A 22,021-nucleotide genomic window follows, 5' to 3' on the forward strand; every position below is an offset into this window, starting at 1 on the left:
ATCCAAGGTATCACAAACTTATTCATGTTCGTCTATATCTTTCCCCGCCACTGTATCTCAGCTTAGCACATTCTCAAAATGTTCCACCCATCTTTCTTTAACTTTTTCTTTATCACTAATTTTGGCCCCATTTCTGTCTTTAATTGGGACTAGTCCGGATTGACTACTCCCTTCCAATTTATTAACATGCCAGTATAATATTTTGCTATTATGCCGTCTAGCTGCATCTTCCAGATCCTCAGCAGCCTACTGAAATCGCTATTCACAATGGGTTTTCAATGTAACGCCTCAAATTAGGCATCCTCTTTTTAGACCACACTAAGGTTTTACGACGAACAAATCAATTTTCAAATGGGGATAAATCCATGTATTTAGACAGTAAAAAAGGAAAACAGGTACACAAGTTCAGATATTCTAATCGCATATACAATGATCGTCACTAATATAATTACTGAAATAATATACCTGAAACTAGCTAATTTCTACAAAAGAATTAATAAATATTCAGGTCATTCACAAAACAATAAACTTCCGGATAATTCACTAGATTTGTTTTCGTAATCGGCAAGTTTTTCCTCAAAAGTAGAAACCCGAAGCTTTGTTAACTGAATCTGGATTATTTTTCAACTTTTTCAAACTTCCCGTTATTTTCTAGCCACATCGAATCATAAATTTTCTCAACGATCTGTTTAGGGTTTAGAGCGGCCTGCTCTGAGGAGCCTCCTGCCCCTGCTATTTTGGAAAATGGAAGTAATTTTTGCTTAACTTTTTCTCAATTTCCTTAGCAAGGCCAGCATTAAGCTTTACTACTTTATTTTGTGCTAAAGTAAGCTGATTTTGAAGTCTAGATGTTGTGCTCTAAGCAGTTAAATTAGTACCCGGGCTTTTTGCAACTTAGTTTTTCAGAAACTGAAAATAAATATCAGGAGAAGATTAACACTCGAGGAAAACATGATTGACGCCCTCAGCTGTACTTTTCGAGGCTTTCAGATAGTTGTTTTGATAAGAGAGAAGATTTGCTTCCACCACAGTCTGAAAGTCATGGGATCCGTAGCAAAACACAACGAATTATGGTGTCGACTTTTCTTTGGTTTGTAACGCTAACAATCCGCACTGGCCAGAGGTGATATCCCTTGAACTGTGTTATCACCAAATCTCCCTTTTAAACTGTAGCATAATGAGAAGGATGATCAGTAAATCGAAAGTTTACCTATTTTTAGTGGACACTGCTGCATTCAAATTATCCAAATCCAATTAAATCAGTGGTGGTTACACTGTGACCAGAATAATCGTGAGTCATTGTTGCATGTGTGTTTTTGTCTTTTTTTTGACGTAACACTTTGAAATGGGCTTATTCTTTTTAGACAACACTAGTTTTCTATGACGAACAAATTAATCTTCAAATGGGGATAAATCCATTTATTGAGACAGTGAAAAACAGGTACAAAGAGGTACGTATTTTCGACGTTACACCATAAATTAGGTGGTAATTCTACTGATGACGCTTGCTGTATGTGTGATCAAAATATCTGGACTGTGTGTACCTGTTTTTATAGCACTAGTGATTTAAAGGTTTTTTATCTTGGCTGGTGATTTTCTTCTAGCTAGGGATTTTTGTTCTAAAACTCGGGATTTTTCCAAAATTTCTTGATATACCACCTTTATAACTTCCTATTTCTCACCATGTATCCATATCAGATGTCGACCTCAGAAATTTATCTTCAAGATAATAGACGAAGATTGTTAACCACAAAATTGCAAAAATGCTGTATGCTTCTGATTTCACAGCATTTGCTCAGGTCAAATTTTTGTCTTCATATTTATTTTTGTTTCTCTATTCCATCAGTTCTATATTAAACCTTCTTATGTTTAAACCTTCGAAATTGGTGTCAATGGTGAATATAAATACACCCTCTACATCTGCAAATAGACTAGAAATGAAATCATTGAAAAATTAGAAGGTAGATAAATTAGATATAATTTTCTAAATGAAACACTAGATCATTGAAACAGAAAATAGGAATTTTTATAACAGGATATAATATAACTAAATTGATTAAATCTATTATAGTTTGATGATTAAAATCGATACTTCTAAAATCAATTTACTTCTGATATCTAATTGTAACTCCAATAATTGTCCAAATTCTCTTATTTGTTATTGAAGCACCTATTAAGCACGGTTGACGTCCTATCCTTTAAGTTTTTGGATTTATGTGCAACTATATCAAACAGTTTGTGATAACAAATTTTAAGAATGGAGTGGCAATGTTAACCGAAAGTCTGGAAACAGAATTTTGATATCAATCGATATTGGCTAATTATATTGATTCCTAATACATAAGGCTCATTAAGTTTTAGTTTTACCCATAAAAGGCTGAGAAACTGCAGAAGGTTGTCTGAAAGAGAGAGGAACCTTAACTTAGACTTTAGTTCCTCCAGAGCCAATGGTGGCGCAAAGGGCATCGACAAAGCCTATCTATTCGTCCCGCCTTGATGCTGCAGCGATAAAATCTTCCCATTCAGGTAGTTTTGAGGTACCAGCCATCTTCAAATCTCGGTTATATGTTCGTTTCAATGTATTTTTGGGACGGTCTTGCTTTCTTCTACCGTATGGCTTCTATTTATAGGTTGTTCAAAGAAGGCAGATCTCTTCTATACGAAGAACGGGTCCCAAGTATGTCCAGGTAAAAGTCTTACTAACACGTCAAAGTCATAATAATATGACGAGCAGCATAGGTGGTTGTTATGGACCTTGAGAAGGAACGCTAGCAGGATTTTGACTTAATGAATATTAGGACGAATTTTAGATATGTTTTTAACATTAGAAAAGAAGGGATTATAAATCCTGTATTGAAGGGTATTTTGACAGAGGCTGTTAAAAGGATATATAAATTCAGATTCATTTTGATACGCTCGTAAATCAGTTGATATAAACTTGAAAAGGGCATAGTATTATTCGAAAATGTACTTTGATGATTTCGAAAATCTGCCATCAACTGTTTTCAACACAGACGACGTAGCATAATAATATAATTCGTCATTTTTGTTTTCTGTTGATTGCGGACCTGGGACAAGCTGAGGATTTTCCTTGGGACTAAACCTGTGAAGTAAATGATAAGAGTTTTTCAGGAAATGATGGGAATTAAAAGGTTCCCTTTGGTACTCCATGGTCCATGGGACCCCTTGGCCTGGGAAATTTAAGAAGCTTTGGTTCGCCTCCCTGAGCTCTGACTACCCAAGGAAATTCTTGACCCGTGGCCCTTATGATGTTGCGTGATGGGAAATGATATTGATGTTGTCTTACCTGGGAGGTGATTGAATTTAGAAATTGATCGCCAAATCAATTCCAAATCATGGAATAGAAGATTGAAATCTTCTATTCTTTTATCAATAATATTTCTAGGCATAATCAATTTAAATTTTTGTACCAGAGAAGAATTAATGGTCCAAGAAGCAGATGCAGCAGATACTTGGTGAATTTAAAATAAATTTGGTAATATCTTATTTTATTTGAAGCAGAAGAAAATTTCCAAATGGGGGACATAGCAAGAAGATTTGGCACAGTTAGACTGTCATGAAGTTTGGAAAGGTTTGTGATATTAGACTACGATTTGTGATATTAGATGCAAGCGAAGCATATGAAATTCGAATCTTTTTAGCGAAGTTTTGAGTTACAGGCTTAATAGTTTCATTAATACTTCTTCTAATGGCATACCAAGATAAATAAGGATACTAAAAAACGGAATAGATTTTTCATAACGTTCAAGTTGTACGTCAGAGTTACCCTTAAGATTAAAAGCGATTGCTACAGTTTTATCAACATTAAAATTCAGAACGATTCGCTGATATTGATACTGAAGTTTAGTAAAGTTCTCGTTCTTCCCAAAAAGAAAGGACTTAGTTTCAAATATCATCAATTTATGTAAATAAAGAAATATCGATTCCACCATAAATACACGTGCACTCCGATAAAGCATTGATCAGCAGAAACTGAGTTATTATAAAAAGAGCAGGGGAAGTCAGACCACCATGTCTGACATTCTTAAATATATTTGAAAAGATCTGAACCCCCTTTTATTTTAGCTTTAAGATGACTATACATACAATGGAGATAATTAATAACAGAATGGATCAACCCCTCTTTTTATAGCTTCTGACAAAAACTGGGAAAATATTCACAAATCGAATGCTCTAGCTATGTAAAGTGCGCAAAGAACATAGAAATTTCCAGATCCTTCGACATCAGCTAGAACATTAAAAAAGGAATAAATAGCATCCTCTGAACCTAATTCTTTCTGGAAATCAAACGGATGCATAGGAGCATAACACATACAAGACATTTTGCTGAGAATAGTGCACTCAAAAATTTTGAACAAGGTAAACGAAATGGTTATACGCTGGTGTGATTGACAATCTTCAATATCTCTTTTTCCCTTTTTGGGAATAAGAGTTATCTGGCCAATGCAAAACTGCTGTGGCCCCACACTTGAATAAATTGACATTTGAAACAACAGCGAGATGTGCTCCACAAGCAAATCACTAGCATTTTCAAAATGTTTAGCAGAGACAAGATCAACGCCAGTGGATGTTCTTTTCTTGATCTTTCTTAAAGCACACTTTACATCAGAAGGAGTAATTGAGAAGGTAGACCCCTTGAATTTAGTCAAGATACTGCCTAGCTTTTTTCCAATTCACTTTCAGTTGACGGATCAGGTGACGAAAATCCAGCTTTATAATAACTAATCCACTTAATTACAGAAATATTACAAGTAGAGGTCCCCTCGGAACGTTTAAGACTTTTCGACAAAAGTGAAGAACCACTTGCTATATTGTCTACATTTTTTTGTATCAACATGATTTTGTGGTCCTTAAGAGCTTTTGTAAATTTTCTTTTGTTCCTAAACGGAGATTATTGATTATACCAGAACTTGGTCTATTTTTGCATTGGGGTGAGAACCCCAATGCAACCACTTCTCACCCCAATTGCATTGGGGTGATAGGAATTCGTATTATTCGGTTGGTAGACGCGGGAGATGGGAGAATGGGAGAACACATTGCGTTGATTAAACGCTGTTTGTTTTCAAACTTTCGATTATAAGAGTGGGTTGCACAGATCTGGACTGCCAAAACGCAGTTTTCCACCTTAGCTCAAACATCTTCAGAGCCAAATTCAGCTGGAAGTCGACGCACAACTCCGTAATAAGCTGGGGATTTTGCTTTTGCCCAGAGAGAGAAATCGGTGGTCGAAATTACTTGAGCTACAGATGTACCGTTGTTCTTTCTATCTTCAATTACCGTCCTCAGAGATTTAAGAAGCACCGTTGCGACAAACTTTTCAAGTATTCTTTCTAAACTGCCGCATCTGTCACATCTTTGGGAGGTTTTTTCAAAGCAACTGCAAAGGAGGGACTCCGATATATAGGCGTGAAGTCATTTTTACTAAACCCACGACCACTAGCGGAAATGGATCAACCTGACTCAACAAAGTTCTCAAACTTAGCAGCCAGCTCGGTTATTTCTTAGTTAAAGTAGCGCTGACCTCACCAGCAATTTCCAGAAACTCATCAGGTTCAAAAATAAAATATTTTGGGAGACTAATTTTAATTTCATCGCGTTGTTGAATAGATTTTACGATGCCTACCATGTTTTTGGTAGGGTTTCTCTGGATGTTATACGAGTTGCTAAGTTAGCATGAGTCCACACTAGCTCCTTAGCTGCCATACTGGAATCTATACCAAAAAAGGTATGGGTATTCGTCACAATGTCATCAGAGCAGACAGGTTTACTAGCGCGAGTTGCATAGTTCAAAACAACGTTCCAAAAAAGTTTTTCGCTTGCCATCTCCAAAATGGGAAGTGCGGGACCCGGTACACCTGTCCCCAGCAGTTTAAGTACAAAAGTACGGTCGGTACTACGGCACTTCTTTACCGTTTCCGCTCGCTTCTGCAAAGTTAAAAACTCTCTCTCTTTTTTCTCTTTTTACTCTTTTTTTCCTCTTTTATCTCCTTTTTCATTAAAAATATTAGCCAATTTTCAATTTAATTCCTTTTGCTATCGGTTTATCCAGAAATGAAATTGAAGTAAATCTGTAACAAGTTTTAATTAAAACCGATCTTTTGCCAAATATTGCAATATCTAGCTAGTATCCCTGGGATTAAAATTCATTATTCATAAGGCTCACTGAGAAAGCTTACTCGTTTGATAATGGCAAAAAATTTCCAATTTTAAGATAGATGAATTCACCTTGAACTTTGAATCTATTCTATGAATTCATTATATAATATCTGCTCAATATAGTAGACTTTATTGATTTATCTTTTTGAAATTCATAGTCATAAAAACCACCGAGAATATCTTGTCTTTCATATCAAGAAAGCGAGACGTTACAAGTTTAATTTCTTAAGACCTTTGAAACTTTAAAAAATTCAAACACATTAAGGGTTCGATTGATTTGAACTGTATCACCAACTTTGAATTTATTTTTCACTTCCCTTTCATTGGAACATTGCTTAAGAAAACTGTAAATTTTATCATGGTCACCAAGATGAGTTTCCAGAGGAATGAGATTGGACAGAGATCTATGAGACGGCTTATTGTAAATCAAAATAATTTGTATTTAAATCATGAAAAAAGCTGGAGTATTTTTCAATGTATAATATCTCAATATTCGAATTCAAGTATATTTTATCGATCTTTTAACCGATGTTGCTTTTATTAGACTATGACTATAATAGAGCCTTGTATTATATTTCTATGAAATCTTTTTTATATATGGATTAACAAATTCACTACCCTGATCTATTTTAATTTTCCTCTAACAACCTTGTTCAAGGATAGACTCAAGAGCCTTGGCAGCTTCATCGCTTCTATTTTAGTGCAATGGGATGGGATACAATTAGTGACCAAAGAAAATTATTTTAACTTCAACTTCAACTTTTTCTTTATTCGACTCAAAAAATACACAAACAATATTATGGCCCAACAGAGAGCAGAGCTCGGACAGTGCAAAAACATAAGAAAAAACATCAACATCTCATCGTAATAATTATTTCAAAATATAATACGGTAGAAGACACATAAAATATAAAAAAAACTCATATAAGATGAGTAAATATATAAATATCAGGCAGGAGGGGTGTGGGAGGCTGTCCCAGACACAGGGACACAAAAACAAACACACAAATAAGAAGATCAAATAATTTAAATTTCCATCATCAGTGGTGAATAATCAAAATTTTAGCAAACAATCTTTAATATTTGCTTTTTTTAAATTTAGCTGAGATTTTTGCTGAGATTTTTGGGATGGATCAAACAGAATTTTATCATTCAGCTTATGATTGTTAGCAATGAAGGGTATTTGGTATCTAATCAAAAATCTTGACCTTTCAGAGCTTACAAAAGGAATTTGATACATCCTAGACCTCCAACAATCCGAATAAGGAAGTAAGATTAACAGAGATTTGTCATAGAAATAATTTTTAGAATTTTGGATTTGAAAATGCCATATGGAAGTGTTTAATATTCGTATATCATTTAAATCCAACAAATTTAAGAAGAGGAATAATGTTTTAGTTTCCGAAATATTTTCAAGTTTTGAAGGTCGATGTAAGAAATTTCTAAGTATTCTTATTGCCCTATTTTGTAGTACCTGTAAGGGTTTTTTATGCTTACAAAATGAATTAAGATATACAACTGAGCAATAATTCAAATAAGAAGTAATTAGAAAGTGGTAAATTATTTTTAAAATGGTAAAAGGAAAAATGTTCTTCACACGGTACATCGACCCAATATTTTGCGCAAGTTTTAATCTTAAATACTCAATATGATTATGAAATGACAAAAGGAGGTCAAGAAAAACTCCTAAATAACGATATGATTTGACCCTACACATTTTTTGATCACCAACCTGTAGCTCCTCACAAGAAATCTCTCGAGTGGAACGTTTTGAACGACCAAAAACATAAAATTAGTTTTCTTAAAATTCGGTACTAGTTTATTAGAAACAAACCATCGATTAACTGAGGTAACACTTATAGTCAGATTTTCGATCAATGTCAATGAATCTCTAGCTTTAACTGTAATAGCTCTATCATCGGCAAACAGAACTGCATGGCTAATATTCTCATGCAAACCTCGGGGAAGATCATTAATATAGATCAAAAATAAAAGTGGACCTAATACTGAGCCTTGGGGGACACCAATATCCATAAGACTTTTTAAATTAGTCATTTTTCCACCGACATTTACTGTGATTTTGCGGCCACAGAGGTATGATTTAATAATTTGCAATCATTTCCCTCTTATGCCGGAATTTATCATTTTGTCAAGAAGAATTTCATGATTTAAAGTGTCAAATGCTTTTTCTATATAATAGAAAACAGTAGCCACATGGAAATCATCATCTAAACAATCATTTATTTCCAATAAAAGAACTGCAACTGCTTGTTCTGTCGAACGGTTTGCCCTAAATACAAATTGATATTTGGTAAAGAAATTTATTTTATCTAAATAGCTAGAAATCCTTTCTTTAAAATTTTTTTCAAACACTTAAGATAATGGCGATAAAATTGCAATTGGACGATAATTACTTACAACAGATTTATCGCCTTGTTTATACAATGGAATTACTCGGGCAATTTTCCATCTACTAGGAAATATACATGAATTGATACTCAAATTGAAAATGTGGATTAGTGGTTCAAAAATAACTCCGGCAATACTCTTTAACAAATTTTTTGATAATTCATCATGTCCCACTGAATTACCGTTTTTTATATTTTTGATAATCTTATGAAATTCAGCGAAACTAACAGGGACCAGAAATATGCTCGTACATTCATTGGGGGGTAAATATTCTTTATGTGACCTGTAAGGGGACAAATATATTCCTGCTGAAACAATCGCTTGACCAACACCAGCAAAATAATCACTAAACATATTAGCAAGTTTTTCGAGGAGAATCAGGATTTTTAAATGAATTTTCATAATACACTTTCATTTTCTCTAAGAATCCTTACTAACAGATTCTTATAGTTTTTAAAATGTATTATATTTATTTCAGTGGGATACTTCATTTTAATTTTATATAAGCGATTTTTTTTCATTAATAGACCTCAAAAGTGATGCATTTACCCATGGTTTTCTTGGTGTATGCCTCTTTCCTTTCTGATTTCTATACGGGCAAAATGTATCAAGCTTTTCAGTCAATATATTATAAAAGTTATCTAAGGATTGATCCGGATCCATTTCATCAATTACTGAACTCCACCCTACATCACCTAGTGCTTCTTTCAATTTTAACAAATTTCTTCCCCAAAGTCTCTTCACTTTGTTGACTTCTTTTCATTATACGGGAAATATTGCAAAAAATCAGCCATAAGTTTGCAGTGATCAGATGAATCATCAGGAATGACATATGTACTAACAGCACTTTCAGGTGAAAAAATATTATCAATTAGTGAATAAGACGTATCGGTTATTCTGGATGGTACAAGACATACAGGATATAATCCATGAGATAGCGGACATTCTAAAAACTTCAAAGTGTTACTATCCAGTCTATTCTGATTAGAAGAAACAAGGTTCATTAAGTCTATATTAAAATCTCCCATAACTAGATAAGAAGTATTAAGACTAGCTAATTTATCCATGAATTTTTCAAAACAATTCCTAAACTCCATCTGACTAGCTGACGGACTACAGTAAATAACTGCGATTAGAATCTTCTCATTATTTGGAAAAATATATTCGACAACACAAGATTCAAACAACATTTCAATATTCATCGGCAAAAATTCTAGTCTCGCACGGGCTGGTATGCAACTTTTAATTAAGACACCAAGACCACCTTTCTTTTGCATACTCCTTCCAACATGAAACAATTGATAACCATCAACATGAATAGTTTCAATTGAAAATTCATTTAAAAAAGTTTCGTATAAACCGAATATGTCCGTATCTGATGTCGATAGAAAAGTGTCAATTGTATCCCTTGCAGTCCTCCAGCCCCGGCAATGCCAAAACGATATCCTCCTTGTTCTAGAATTTTTCTTTGCCAATCCATTCAAAAATAAATATTGAACTTTTGGTATATTTAATATGCTGCTATTATCCTCATTATCACTAGCTACAATATTTTGAAAAACTGAATGAAACAAAAGAGAATCTCGTTCAAATTCTTTTAACCTAGATGATGGAATTCCATTACTATCTCTATCCATTATCAAATATTACCACCATGTCAAGAATAACCACACCACGACCCATGCGCCCAACAAACAAAATTAAAATGTAACTCGCACAGAAACAACTAAGAAAAGAAAAGAGAAATGTCTTCATTCTAAGACAAATTCTTTCAATATTCTACCGCTATTCATAAAGACCCCTGTGTGCTTCAGAAAAAGCATTAAAAAAACATAAAAAAATAGATGACTAAAGAGAAGAATCGTAATAAATATATAGAGCAACAAAAATTAGTGAGAAGATAACTAAAAAACCATTAATTACGAGACAAAACATGATTAAACGCTTCCTACTTGTATATTTTAAAACTAACAGGGCGCTTTACTATTAGCGGTATGATTTTATTTCACTGAAACATCACTTGGAAAACTATGATGTAGGCCTGCATGTCCTTGGACTTTTGGAAAGTCGTCAACCTCTGGTATGCTATCACTAAATGAATATTTTGTAATAGAGCCGTCAGGTCTTTTCACAAACAAGTTTGTCTTTATCCCCTATGATATCCATGCCTCATATCTAGGAATCTTCCGCAATTTATCCCGTTTCGCTATGATCAGCTTATGTATTTTACGAATTTCGGCTGCCACATCATCACTAATAAACAAGTTGCTATTATTTCCATGAAATGTCTTGTCCTTCAGCTTGCTGACATTTTTTATAATAGAAAACTTGTCGTCTTTTTATTTGTATCACCTTTAAGAATTTACGATTTCTGTCATATTGCGAGATAGTAAAATTTACTTCAGGTAATTCTAATCCATGGCGAACAACTTCTGAAAATAAAGCTTTAGTGTTATCAATATCCTCACAAACTGCATTCCATATGATGATATTATTTTCTAACTTGGCGGCTTCCAATTTCACAATCCAACACATTGAATCTTCATTTTTTCTTTTTAATTTTTTTATTAATTCATCGGTACAAATTTTTAATTGCAAATTGCGGCAGGACGCATCATTTTCAATTTTTCCAATTTGCGATTCACTATTAACCATCTTATTTTTAAGAGCCGAATGTTCTTTATCCAGATTATCGACCCTTGTAGTAAGAGTACCTAATTGATTGCATAAGCTGTCTAATTTATTGCCATTTTTTTTTACGATTTCAAGAATTTGCTTAAAATCTGCAGCTAGTATTGATATTTCCGGTTTCGAGCTAGAGCTATCATCTGAGGTGTCTAATGAAATATTCGTACCTTCTCGTTTCGGATTTTTCCTTTTACGTCCCATTGTACATTTAAATTGTACTGATGTCCAAATATTAATACGTATTCACTAAATATCCAACAGTTATTGAAATAATGTTTTCAGTATTGAATGAGTATCCAAAAGATCATGAAATAATATTTTTCACATAAATCCACACAGAGGTCTTAAAATGCATCTTACTCTGACGAGAGCATTGAATGAAAGTATACTTCAATGAATTATTTGAATTCCTTTGAATCTCGTCTAGAGTGAAACGATCTGCTTGTAATATTCGCAACTGAGAAAGGCTTTATCTTTTCGAAAACGATTAGCGTGAACTTGATTACAATTTTCAAGAAGTTCCAGAGTTCCAAAAAGTCAAAACAATGAAGTCTAGTATATTGAAAAGATATTAAAGAGTTGAACTCATTGAGGCAAGATACGGTTGCCTGTTCGTTCGTTAGGATACAACTCTGATTTTGATTCTTGGATAGCCACTGGAGACTTACAAAATGCCCTATGATATCTATTTGGCATTCAGGTCCAATGTCTTTTACCCCTTCTATCATGATTTGAATAAAACACGTGATTTTTGGGCAACCCCTCCACCATCAAATTTGAGGGAAATTATGAAGTTCCTCTTGTTGATTTTATTCTCAAAAATACATTTGATATCCTGAGACAAGATGGAACATATGATATAAAAGTTTGTCCAAACGATTGATCACTCCTTTGTCGAATAAAAGACAGAATAACTTAATTCTGCTCAATACCCCTTAGCTATTTTTTTTTCTTCTTTTTTTGGGTGGGGGAAAGAAATGAAGAAATTTATTAGCAGATTCATTGTGGTTAGAATTGCGGCCACAGTCAGGACTATTTTGTCTTAATTTATATTAAGGGTGGCCGTTAATGGTAAATTATTTGTTTAATTTATATGTTTTAGATGAAAATAAAAAAAAATGTCTATGTCTATGTCTATGTTACAATACCATGCAAAGAATGTGTTAATATCAATGATTTGTATTTTCCGACCAATAGAAGAATCTCTGCTCGTAAGAACCTTGTATTCTAGTTTAACTATGCATAGTTTCTGAGACCACACTGGCTAATAATGAAAAAACAAAAAAAAGTAAAAAAAGAGAGAAACGAAGATAATATACGCCAGTGAAATACGTAGACTACAATGCAAATATTTTAGTCAAGACTTCTGCTTGACCGTCTTTAGTGCAAGATAATAAAATAAAAATTATATATAAAAATCTAAAGATGACAAGGAATCAAACCGTAAAACACACACAAAAACTAAAATATGAAGGTACTCTCAAAGTGACAGTCTAAGGCTAATTGAATAAATATACAATACTGAATGGTGATTTAATTTTGCAATTTATGCAGATCAATTTTAAAAGCCAATCACTTCGTAGGTTAGACACCATTACCAATTCGGTTGGGTTGAAAAATATGTTTTTTTTTATTGAAGTAAAAACGATCAGAATTAATTGATTTATTATAAATGGGGCTTAAATAGGTTTCTGCAGTGTCTCTATTGAGATTTACCTTTCTATGAATTCGCTCTGGTATACAAATGCCCCCCCCCCCCGAAAACTTAGATGAGACCTTAAACGGGGGCAAATAATGAAGGTGATCCCGAATAAAGTTAATTTATGTGTCTCTTCACTTAGAAGTCTTTTTCCTTTGTAACAGAGTTTCCAGGACCGTATTGCTGACGATTTTACTTCTATGTGTGGTCATGGAGAGATAGAACTTAACAGCTTTATGACTCATTTTATCACTTTACATTCAAACCTTCAGTTGACCTTAGAACAAGAAGATAATCATAAACTGCTTTTTCAAGACGTCTCGATCTTCAATAACTCTCTCAGCCTTGAAATTTTGAATTATAGAAAATCTACACATAATGATAGGTATTTGCATTTCTCTTCAAACAACCCTCCTGGCTAAAATTGAAGATTAGTCATATCTTTGGTAGATCGTCTAATACGAATATGCTCAAAAGTTCGCATAGTCCCAGAATAAAATTATCTCAAGGACAATTATCTTTTAATTTTGGATTTTTTTTCTCACTCTTTTAACTTACTTCAAAATTCTGTTCGCATGTTAATTGACTTTGAAGGTCCTAATGATATGTTTCTGTTCCTCTGATTCTAACTTTTTAAGATTTTGTTCATGCATTTTGTTTCTTCGAGCATTCTATTCGTGGTATCTGACTTTTTGAAAATTCAGATCAGTTTTTAAATATCATTTGATTATTTAAGAAGTCACTATTTTTGCCTTGAGGCATGGAGGTACCTTATTTCTCTTTAAAGATGATATATCAAAGAACTTCCAGATCATAGAGAATTTAGATGAATTTGCTTAAAATACATCATGTTTTAGCACTATTGTTAGAAAGTGTTATGAAACAAAAGTTTCAGTTTAAGGAAACAAGAAGCCTTCATTCCTTAAACAGTACCCTATACTTAAAATTTTTATCTCAGGTACTTGTGTACCATACGAGTCACAGATTAATATGCTCAACACATACTTGACTTTATTACTATTGTTTGATTATTTTAAAAACTAAGATTTCAATTAGTATAAATAAAGTACCTTAATTAGTCAACCAGCATCATATGCCTAAAACACATAGCTTAAGCTACCTAAATCATTTTCTTCAAATTGTTATATTTATTAAATTATCATTAGGTTCTTACAGTTGGAATAACATAGCAATTGTGAGTATTTGTCGTAAAAATACTGTCCGTGTTAGCGAATTCATGCGTTTTTCGTGTTTGTAAACTTATGCAAGTTTATCTTTATTCGTTTGACTTTTTGAATGCTAGCTTCGAATATTTCTTACATTTCCAATTTCTGGTCGTGTGTTTCTGATTTAAAAAAATTGTTCAAATGTTCTTCGGACTTTTTGAAGACTCTCTTTTTGTGTTCCAAACTTTTTGAGTTTTCGTTCACATATTTCCTACTTTTTGAGAATTTGAATCATGTATGTCTGACTTTTCGATGATTTTACTATTTTTTCTTTTTACTTTTTGGAAATTATTTTCATATCTGTTTGTTCATTTTGGTATAGGGTAGCTTTCAAGCTTCTTATTATATGTTTTTGATATTTCAAAAATCTTTTTTGTCTTTTCTGACTTTTTGAAAACTTTTTTCATATAATTACTATATTTAGATTGTGTTAAGAAATTTAGATTACTGTCTTACGGTATGAAGGTACCTTATTTCTGAATAGGCATATTTTGTGTAATTTGTGGACCATGAACATTTTAGACGTACTTGCTTAAAACATATCTGATTTTATTGCTATTGTTAGAACGTTTCAAGAAACACGGGTTTCAATTTTGAGAGATGAGAAGCCTTAACGTCTCAAAAGGCACCCTAAATTTAAATTGTATTCCTCAAGTATCATTCATTTCTCAGGTTTAAGTTTGAGAAATGATGTACCTTCATGCATCGACTGGCATCATATACCAAATCACATGTATTATATGGCATCATATGTTACAATTTAATATTTTCATTTGGTTTGTCACTTTTCTGTAAGTGCAGACAACGTGAGCCTTTTTTGCAAGTCAGTGAGTCACCATAAGTTTGATATAGAACGACTTCAACATAGGCTAGGAGTATCAACATGCTAGTTTCAAGAAAAAAATATCTAGAAAATTTGTATGCTGGGGTGCGGCACTCGGTGTGATGAACTTGTATATGTCGATTCTTCTTGTAAGTACCAGCCTCCGAGTGAATCACCTTTGTTTCCTGCTTTTTTCCCGGGAAAATAGAAGGCTTTAAAGGGCATACATACAGTCGTGAAGGGTCCCAATGACTTTTCACTGTCATTTTTGACTCTTCTTTAATTCTTCTTTAATTTTGCTACGTATATTTATGTGGTCATGTCAATATGCCAGTTTTAAGAAGAAAAGCCTGTGTAGCCAATATCGTGACTGGGCATCGACATGGCTAGGTAGTAGGCATACATATGTTGATTATAATTGCCGCTTTTCTTCAAACTGAAGACAATCTGAGCCTCTCCTTCGTGTGATGGAGTCACCATAGGTTCAATACAACGAGCTTGGGAAAAATAAATTATTTGTCTTAAATTTGTGACCTTTTCAAATTCTTTTATCACCAGAAATGTCAATATATCAGTTTTGAGAAAAAGTATGCAGGTTATTTCGAGGCCAGGACCAAGCCCCCCCCCCCCCTCTGCGTGCGTAAGTCGTTACGTGCCATATTAGTTACGCGCCATTGTAGACGTGTCCCTGTGTCCCACCTGCTAATATAAATAGATATATATGTTTTTAACTACGTAAGACTTGCGAATATACAACATTCTTCCCTGTCTCATTGTCTGTCCATATAAATAGAATGTCAGGTTTACCGACTCTTGAATGTGCAACGTATAATTGTCCATGGGAAAAACAATCCGTATTCAGATCTATACCGCATTTTTCTAATGATTGCCCTTGAGCTTTGTTGATGGTGATTGCTAATCAAATATTCCCTGTGTCCCCGTCGTCATTTATATATTCTTCCTCTGTCCCCGGCGTCCCCGTTGTAGTTGTGTCCCTGTGTCTTGGTCGTCATTTATATTCCCTGTGTCCCGATGTCCCATTCGTCATTTGTGTTCCTGTTTCCCGGTCTGTAGTTTCTCTTTGAGTGTCCCGGGTGTCATTTATATTCCCTCTGTCCCGGTGTATTGATCTTGAGTTTTGATTTGGGCACCAAACGACGTCATTTGGAAACATGAGTTATATTTTCTGTATATATATATATATATATATATATATATATATATATATATATATATATATATATATATATATATATATATATATATATATATATATATATATATATATATATATATATATATATATATATATATATATAAATAAGTTGTTTGTGTACTAACGTTATGTTTGTCGACTGTCGACTGTGTTTGTCGACTGACGTCATTGTAAGGATTGAGCATTATGACGTCATGAAGTTGTTTCTCGACTGACGTCATGTTTGTCGACTGACGTCATTATAAGGATTGAGTATTATGACGTCATGTAATTATATATATAAAAATAAATTATAAGTGTGTCCGCATATGTGTGTTTGTTTGTCCGCATATGACGTCTGAAAAATAAAGAAGAAAAAGAAAACTAAAAAAAAGATAAAAAACTAAAAAAAAAAAAAACTAAAAAACTAAAAAAGCTAAAAAACTAAAAAAAGAAAAAACCAAAAATACTAAAAAAAAAAAACCTAAAAAGAAAAAAACAGCAAACAAATAAAAAAAGCTAAAAAACTAAAAAGAAAAAAAGCTAAAAAAAACTAAAAAAGCTACAAAAAGAAAAAACCTAAAAATAAAAAAGGAAAAAAATAAAAAGGTAAAAAACTAAAAAGAAAAAAAAGCTAAACAAACTAAAAAGCTACAAAACTAAAAAAAAGAAAAACTAAAAAAGAAAAAACTAAAAAAGAAACTATATCTATATATATATATATAAATAAGTTGTATGTATGCATGTTTGTTTGTTTGTGGGTTTGCATATGACGTCATTATAAGTATATAAGGCTTTGTATATGACGTCATTATAAGATGACACTACAGACCGGGACGCCGGGACACAAATGACGACTGGGACACAGGGAATATAAATGACGACCGGGACACTCAAAGAGAAATTACAGAACGGGACACAAATGACGACCGGGACACAGGGAATATAAATGACGACCGGGACACTCAAAGAGAAATTACAGACTGGGACACTGGGACAGCGGGACACAAATGACGACCGAGACACAGGGAATATAAATGAAGACCAGGACACAGGGACACAACTACAACGGGGAAATCGGGGGGCACAGGGGGATATATAAATGACGACAGGGACACAGGGAATGTTCGCTTAGCAATCACTATCAACAAAGCTCAAGGGCAATCATTAGAATAATGAGGTATAGATCTGAATATGGAATGTTTTTCCCATGGACAATTATATTTTGCATGTTCAAGAGTCGGTAAACCTGACAATCTATTTATATGCACAGACAATGGGACAAGGAAGAATGTTGTATATTCGCAAGTTTTACATAGTTAAAAACATATATATATATATATATATATATATATATATATATATATATATATATATATATATATATATATATATATATATATATTCACAGGTGGGACACAGGGACACAACTACAATGGTGCGTAAGTAACACATAGCGTTAAACGACTTACGCGCACGAGGGGGCCGCGGGGGCGCGAAGCACCCCCACCAGCTAGGTGTTGGGGTGGTGCGAAGCGCCATCCCAACAGCTTTTATTTAATAATAAAAAACACTTAGATTCGGACGTAGTTCCAGTAAGCAAAGTCTTCAATGGCTCTGGTGGTGCAGCCAGTTGAGGAAGTTTAACTTTTCCTGAGGCGCAACACATCTACTCAAGCTGTAATCATCGACTGGGCTGTACCTGATTCCTCGGTACACTTTATTTTGGTATTATCTCTTTGAGCCGCAAGCCTGTTTTCACGTTTTTCTTGTGATTCCTCGGCAAGATTATTTTCAGTAGTTTCTCTGTGAGCCGCAAGCCTGTTTTCACGTCGCTCTTGTGATTCCTCGGCACGCTTTCTTTTGGCAATTTTCTCTTTGAGCCGCAAGCCTGTTTTCATGTTGCTCTTGTGATTCCTCGGCACGATTTTTTCTGGTAATTTCCTTTTGAGCCGCAAGCCTGTTTTCACGTTGTTCTTGTGATTTCTCGGCACGCTTTCTTTTGTTACTTTATCTTTTAGCCGCAAGCCTTTTGGTAATTTCTCTTTGAGCCGCTTCCTCGGCTTTTCTTCTGCCTTTGTAGGATTTATACTAAAATTTTTCTTTGAAATAACTCTTTGAGCAGTTTCCTCGGTTGTTTCTTCTGCCATTGTAGGATTTATACTGAAATTTCTCTTTGAATCGGCCCCTTATATACTTTTAATGACGTCATATTCAAAGCCTTATATACTTATAATGAAGCCATATGTGTACAAACAAACAAATATGCAACTTATTTTTATATATATAGAAGATAGATAGCAACTTCCAAAGGAATCATCTTTGTTTGTTCATCTTTCCTTGGGAAAATTGAGGGCTGTACAAGTAATACCTACAGTATTGAAGGGCCCCAATGAGTTGTATTTAAAGATTTATTTGTCATTTTCTGTTAATGTGACTCTTGTATTGTATAACAATACAAATTCTGAATTTTTTGGCATTCCAAAGAAATTCAATCGCTCATTTAGACAACAAGGCACAGACATATTTCCAATCATGTCTCAATTAGTGCTTGTTCTTTGGTTCAGATACATGCCTTTATGAACATTCAATGCTTCGATTATTCCATCATGTGTACATATTTTCTTGATGTAATCTATAATATCCTTTTTTGAAGTTCAGATAATGTTCCAGAAAATGCACAATGTGAATTGTTTTGTCTCAATTAGCTCATGAAAATTCGAGTAAACGTTTTGAGAACGTGACGCTTAATCTTTATACAATAATTTAAGACTGGGAAGTTCCTTTTCACAATATCAACAGTCATTCTTTGGCTGAAGATTTTCTTCTGCGCAATATTTGAGACTAGTCATTTATATTCAAGACATTTTTTAAAGTAACAATATTCTTTGTGACCTTTGTCTTTCCAATCCGTTTATTTTTACGACAAACATGAGTGTGAAACCACTCGTTTCTATAGTCTCATAATCTACATTTCTCATCATATTAGTCTGCCTTTGTGCAATTCTCCCATAATAGCTGCCCAATTTAAAGATACATAGAGAACATTTGTGAACTTTTTATACTATCGACCTTAGAAATGCTGTTTTAAACTAACTTGTGCTCTAAAGAAATTCTTTTACACTAAGAGCCCACCAGGAGCCACGGAGAACCATTGTCCATGATGATGATCAATGAGGAAAGAAAATAGCGAGCCACGCGCTAGGGGATGCCACTGGTCATGATGATTCATGGGATTTGCCAGTACAATGATCCATGAAGAGCCACGGGTCAAGAATTTCCTTGGGTAGTCAAAGGTCATGAAGGAGAACCGCTTTTTCTGGAATTTCATGGGCCAAAGAGTTACAGGAACCATGGAATACCACAGGGAATCACTTATTTCCCATTATATTCAGAAAAAGTTTCATTATTTACTTCACAGTTTTAGTCCCAAGGAAAATCCTCAGCTTTTCCCAAGCTCTTAAAATTGTCAGAAAATAAAAATGACGAATTAAATTGTCATGCTACGTCATCTGTGTTAAAAAATAGTTGAACAGGTCTAACACCAATCAATATATTCAAGCATGTCGGAACTGCAAGTGCCAGAACCCAACCTAAAAATTTGGTAGATTTTTTTTTCGTACAACTGGAATATTGATATTTCTGACAACAAAAACACTCTAAATAGGTTATAACTTTGAGAAGCAGCTTTAAGAAGACAAGTGACAGTAAATAACTGCCTGTTGCACAGCTATGCCAGAACCTGGCCTTGATATCAGCTACATAGATTTTTTTTTAAAACTGGCAAATTGACTTCTGGCCGCAAATGATCTAAATTGCTGACAACTTTAAGGACAAATTTGGACTTTTTCCAACGGTGGTTGTGTCGCATCTACTGCAACACCATGACATCAAGAAGAAGCTTTGGTTGAAAGACATTTGACATAAAGAATTAACATTTACAGTTTTACTGCAGGATTTTACGCTCTATTTTTAGCATTTCATCGTCACTAGCAGCGAAGATTTCTTCACAGTTTTTTCTCCCATAAAAATTAACTTTCGAATTGGTGAAACAAACTTCACGAAGTAAAATTTCTATCAACAGCTACTTTCTAACAGTTCGCTAAATTCTTAGCTGCTATGGATAATGAAATATGATAGGATGAACATTGAACCTACATTCGTCAAATGTATAGACCATCTGAAAATATCTTCGTTCATCTTTAAAAGTTTAGCTATTTCAGTAGCCATTTGAATGACTGGGCAGAAATTTCAGCACTATCAGGGTATATTGGAATATTTAAGACTGACACATCTTTGTCTATAGATTTTTTTAGTAGTCTTGGAACGACCATATCCAGTAGTTTTCTCATTTAACTTCTGGTTGGTTTTGAAGACATCATCTATTATTTACAGAACATGCTATGAGAATCTCCATTCCTTGATGATTGATGATTAACCTGAAAACTCTGTTTGTTTCGTTGCAAAATTTGAGAAGCTCCATTATAGTTCAAAAATTTATTTCAACCGTAAGTATCATAAATTTAGAATGTAACAAAATTATCACTAACATTGTTTATTTATTTTTTCCAATACGTAACCTTCTTTCATGGTTATTATACTAGGAATCTCAGAAGTGTTTAAAAAGTGGTATCGGTCCGACCGATTCGCCCCTTAGAAGATAAGCTAATTAAAAGATATTTTCAAGCATGATTATTCAATAATTTTCTGTAATTGAAAGGAATAAAATTAGTTTGAATTATCTAGTTCAGTTTAAAGGAAAAAACACGTTTCTTCTAGTATAAACTGAAAAAGTTATATAGACCTTACGAAACCAGACGTATTGACTAGCATGCCTCTGTATTGCTCGCTCTATTTTTAGTCTTCCTTCGTTATTAGCAGCAAAGATATGTCCTCGGCATTCCCTCCCGTAAAAAATATACTTTTGAATTGGAGGGACAGACTTCAAGCAGTAGAATTTGCAATAACTGGTTACTCTCGAACAGTGCACTAAATGCCTAACGGCCTTGTACAGTGAAATATGGTTGGGAAGACCACTGACCCCGCCTTCGTCAAATGTATATACAGTCTGAATTTCATTTCTGAAAATATAGTTTTCTATTTCAGTAGCTACGTCAATGACTGGCCAGGAGGTTTTAATACTATCAGGAAATAGTGGAGAATCTAGAACTGACACATGATTTTTGTCTATTCCCGGATGTTGGCAGCTGCTCTGCAATTCGCCTTTTCGTACTTTTTTTTCCCGGTCATTGACTCCTGAAGAAAAACATAATATATATACTTGGACATGGTTTTTGATCAATTTAATGATTGTTGGGCCATAGAACATGCATTCATCATCAGGGTGGGCAGTGACAAACAATGAGTTTTTGGGGAAACTTTTTGAGGTTATTAAGATCAGTCATTTTTCGGTCTTGACAATTTAACTGAAGAATAAAATAATTTTAAAAATAAGCTACATATTTGCAGCTCCTAGGAATACTTGTTAGTATTCTACCTATTGCTAGCATTAAAATATCTTATCAGCAGTCTATGCAGCTCCTTTTTGCAATATTTTTAGTTTTTTCCTTTTCTGCCAGTTTTGTCTTGTTTCGTTTTTATACAATTGTACACCTTTTCATGGTCTTAACCTCAAAGCATTTCAGTTTTTCTTACCCAAAGCTTAATATTGTGGTATTTGACAATGATCACAGTTTTTTGTCGTGTTTATTCACCGTGTTCTGGTGACGCTGATCGATTAATTTTTCCCGATTTTTTTTATTTAATTGTGGCATGTCTTGAGCACTTGCGGTTAGGTTCTATGA

At 33.8% G+C, this 22,021-nt stretch overlaps 2 protein-coding genes across 7 annotated transcripts in view; one reads left to right on the forward strand and one right to left on the reverse strand.

The window, feature by feature from the left end:
• The window catches only part of LOC136038279 (uncharacterized), a 187,791-nt gene that overhangs the window by 78,336 nt on the left and 87,434 nt on the right, over nucleotides 1-22,021 (forward strand). Inside the window, exon 3 of one of the 6 annotated variants that reach the window (XM_065721404.1) lies at nucleotides 2,631-2,687. The exons of 4 other annotated variants lie outside the window; for them this stretch is intronic. In XM_065721404.1, the coding sequence (XP_065577476.1) occupies nucleotides 2,631-2,687 (57 nt within the window). Of the gene's footprint in view, nucleotides 1-2,630; nucleotides 2,688-3,406; nucleotides 3,534-22,021 lie in introns of those variants that run through there. One more of the 6 variants, XM_065721403.1, reaches the window with a different exon arrangement.
• Nucleotides 20,955-21,991, reverse strand: LOC136037722 (N-acetylglucosaminyl-phosphatidylinositol de-N-acetylase-like). Its single transcript, XM_065720492.1, has 2 exons — nucleotides 21,909-21,991; nucleotides 20,955-21,595 (listed from the first exon to the last, which is right to left on the reverse strand). Exons 1-2 carry the CDS (start codon nucleotides 21,989-21,991, stop codon nucleotides 20,965-20,967), a joined length of 714 nt encoding a protein of 237 aa, XP_065576564.1. The 3' UTR covers nucleotides 20,955-20,964.

Source organism: Artemia franciscana, chromosome 17, assembly GCF_032884065.1.
Source record: "Artemia franciscana chromosome 17, ASM3288406v1, whole genome shotgun sequence".
Classification (NCBI taxonomy): domain Eukaryota; kingdom Metazoa; phylum Arthropoda; class Branchiopoda; order Anostraca; family Artemiidae; genus Artemia; species Artemia franciscana.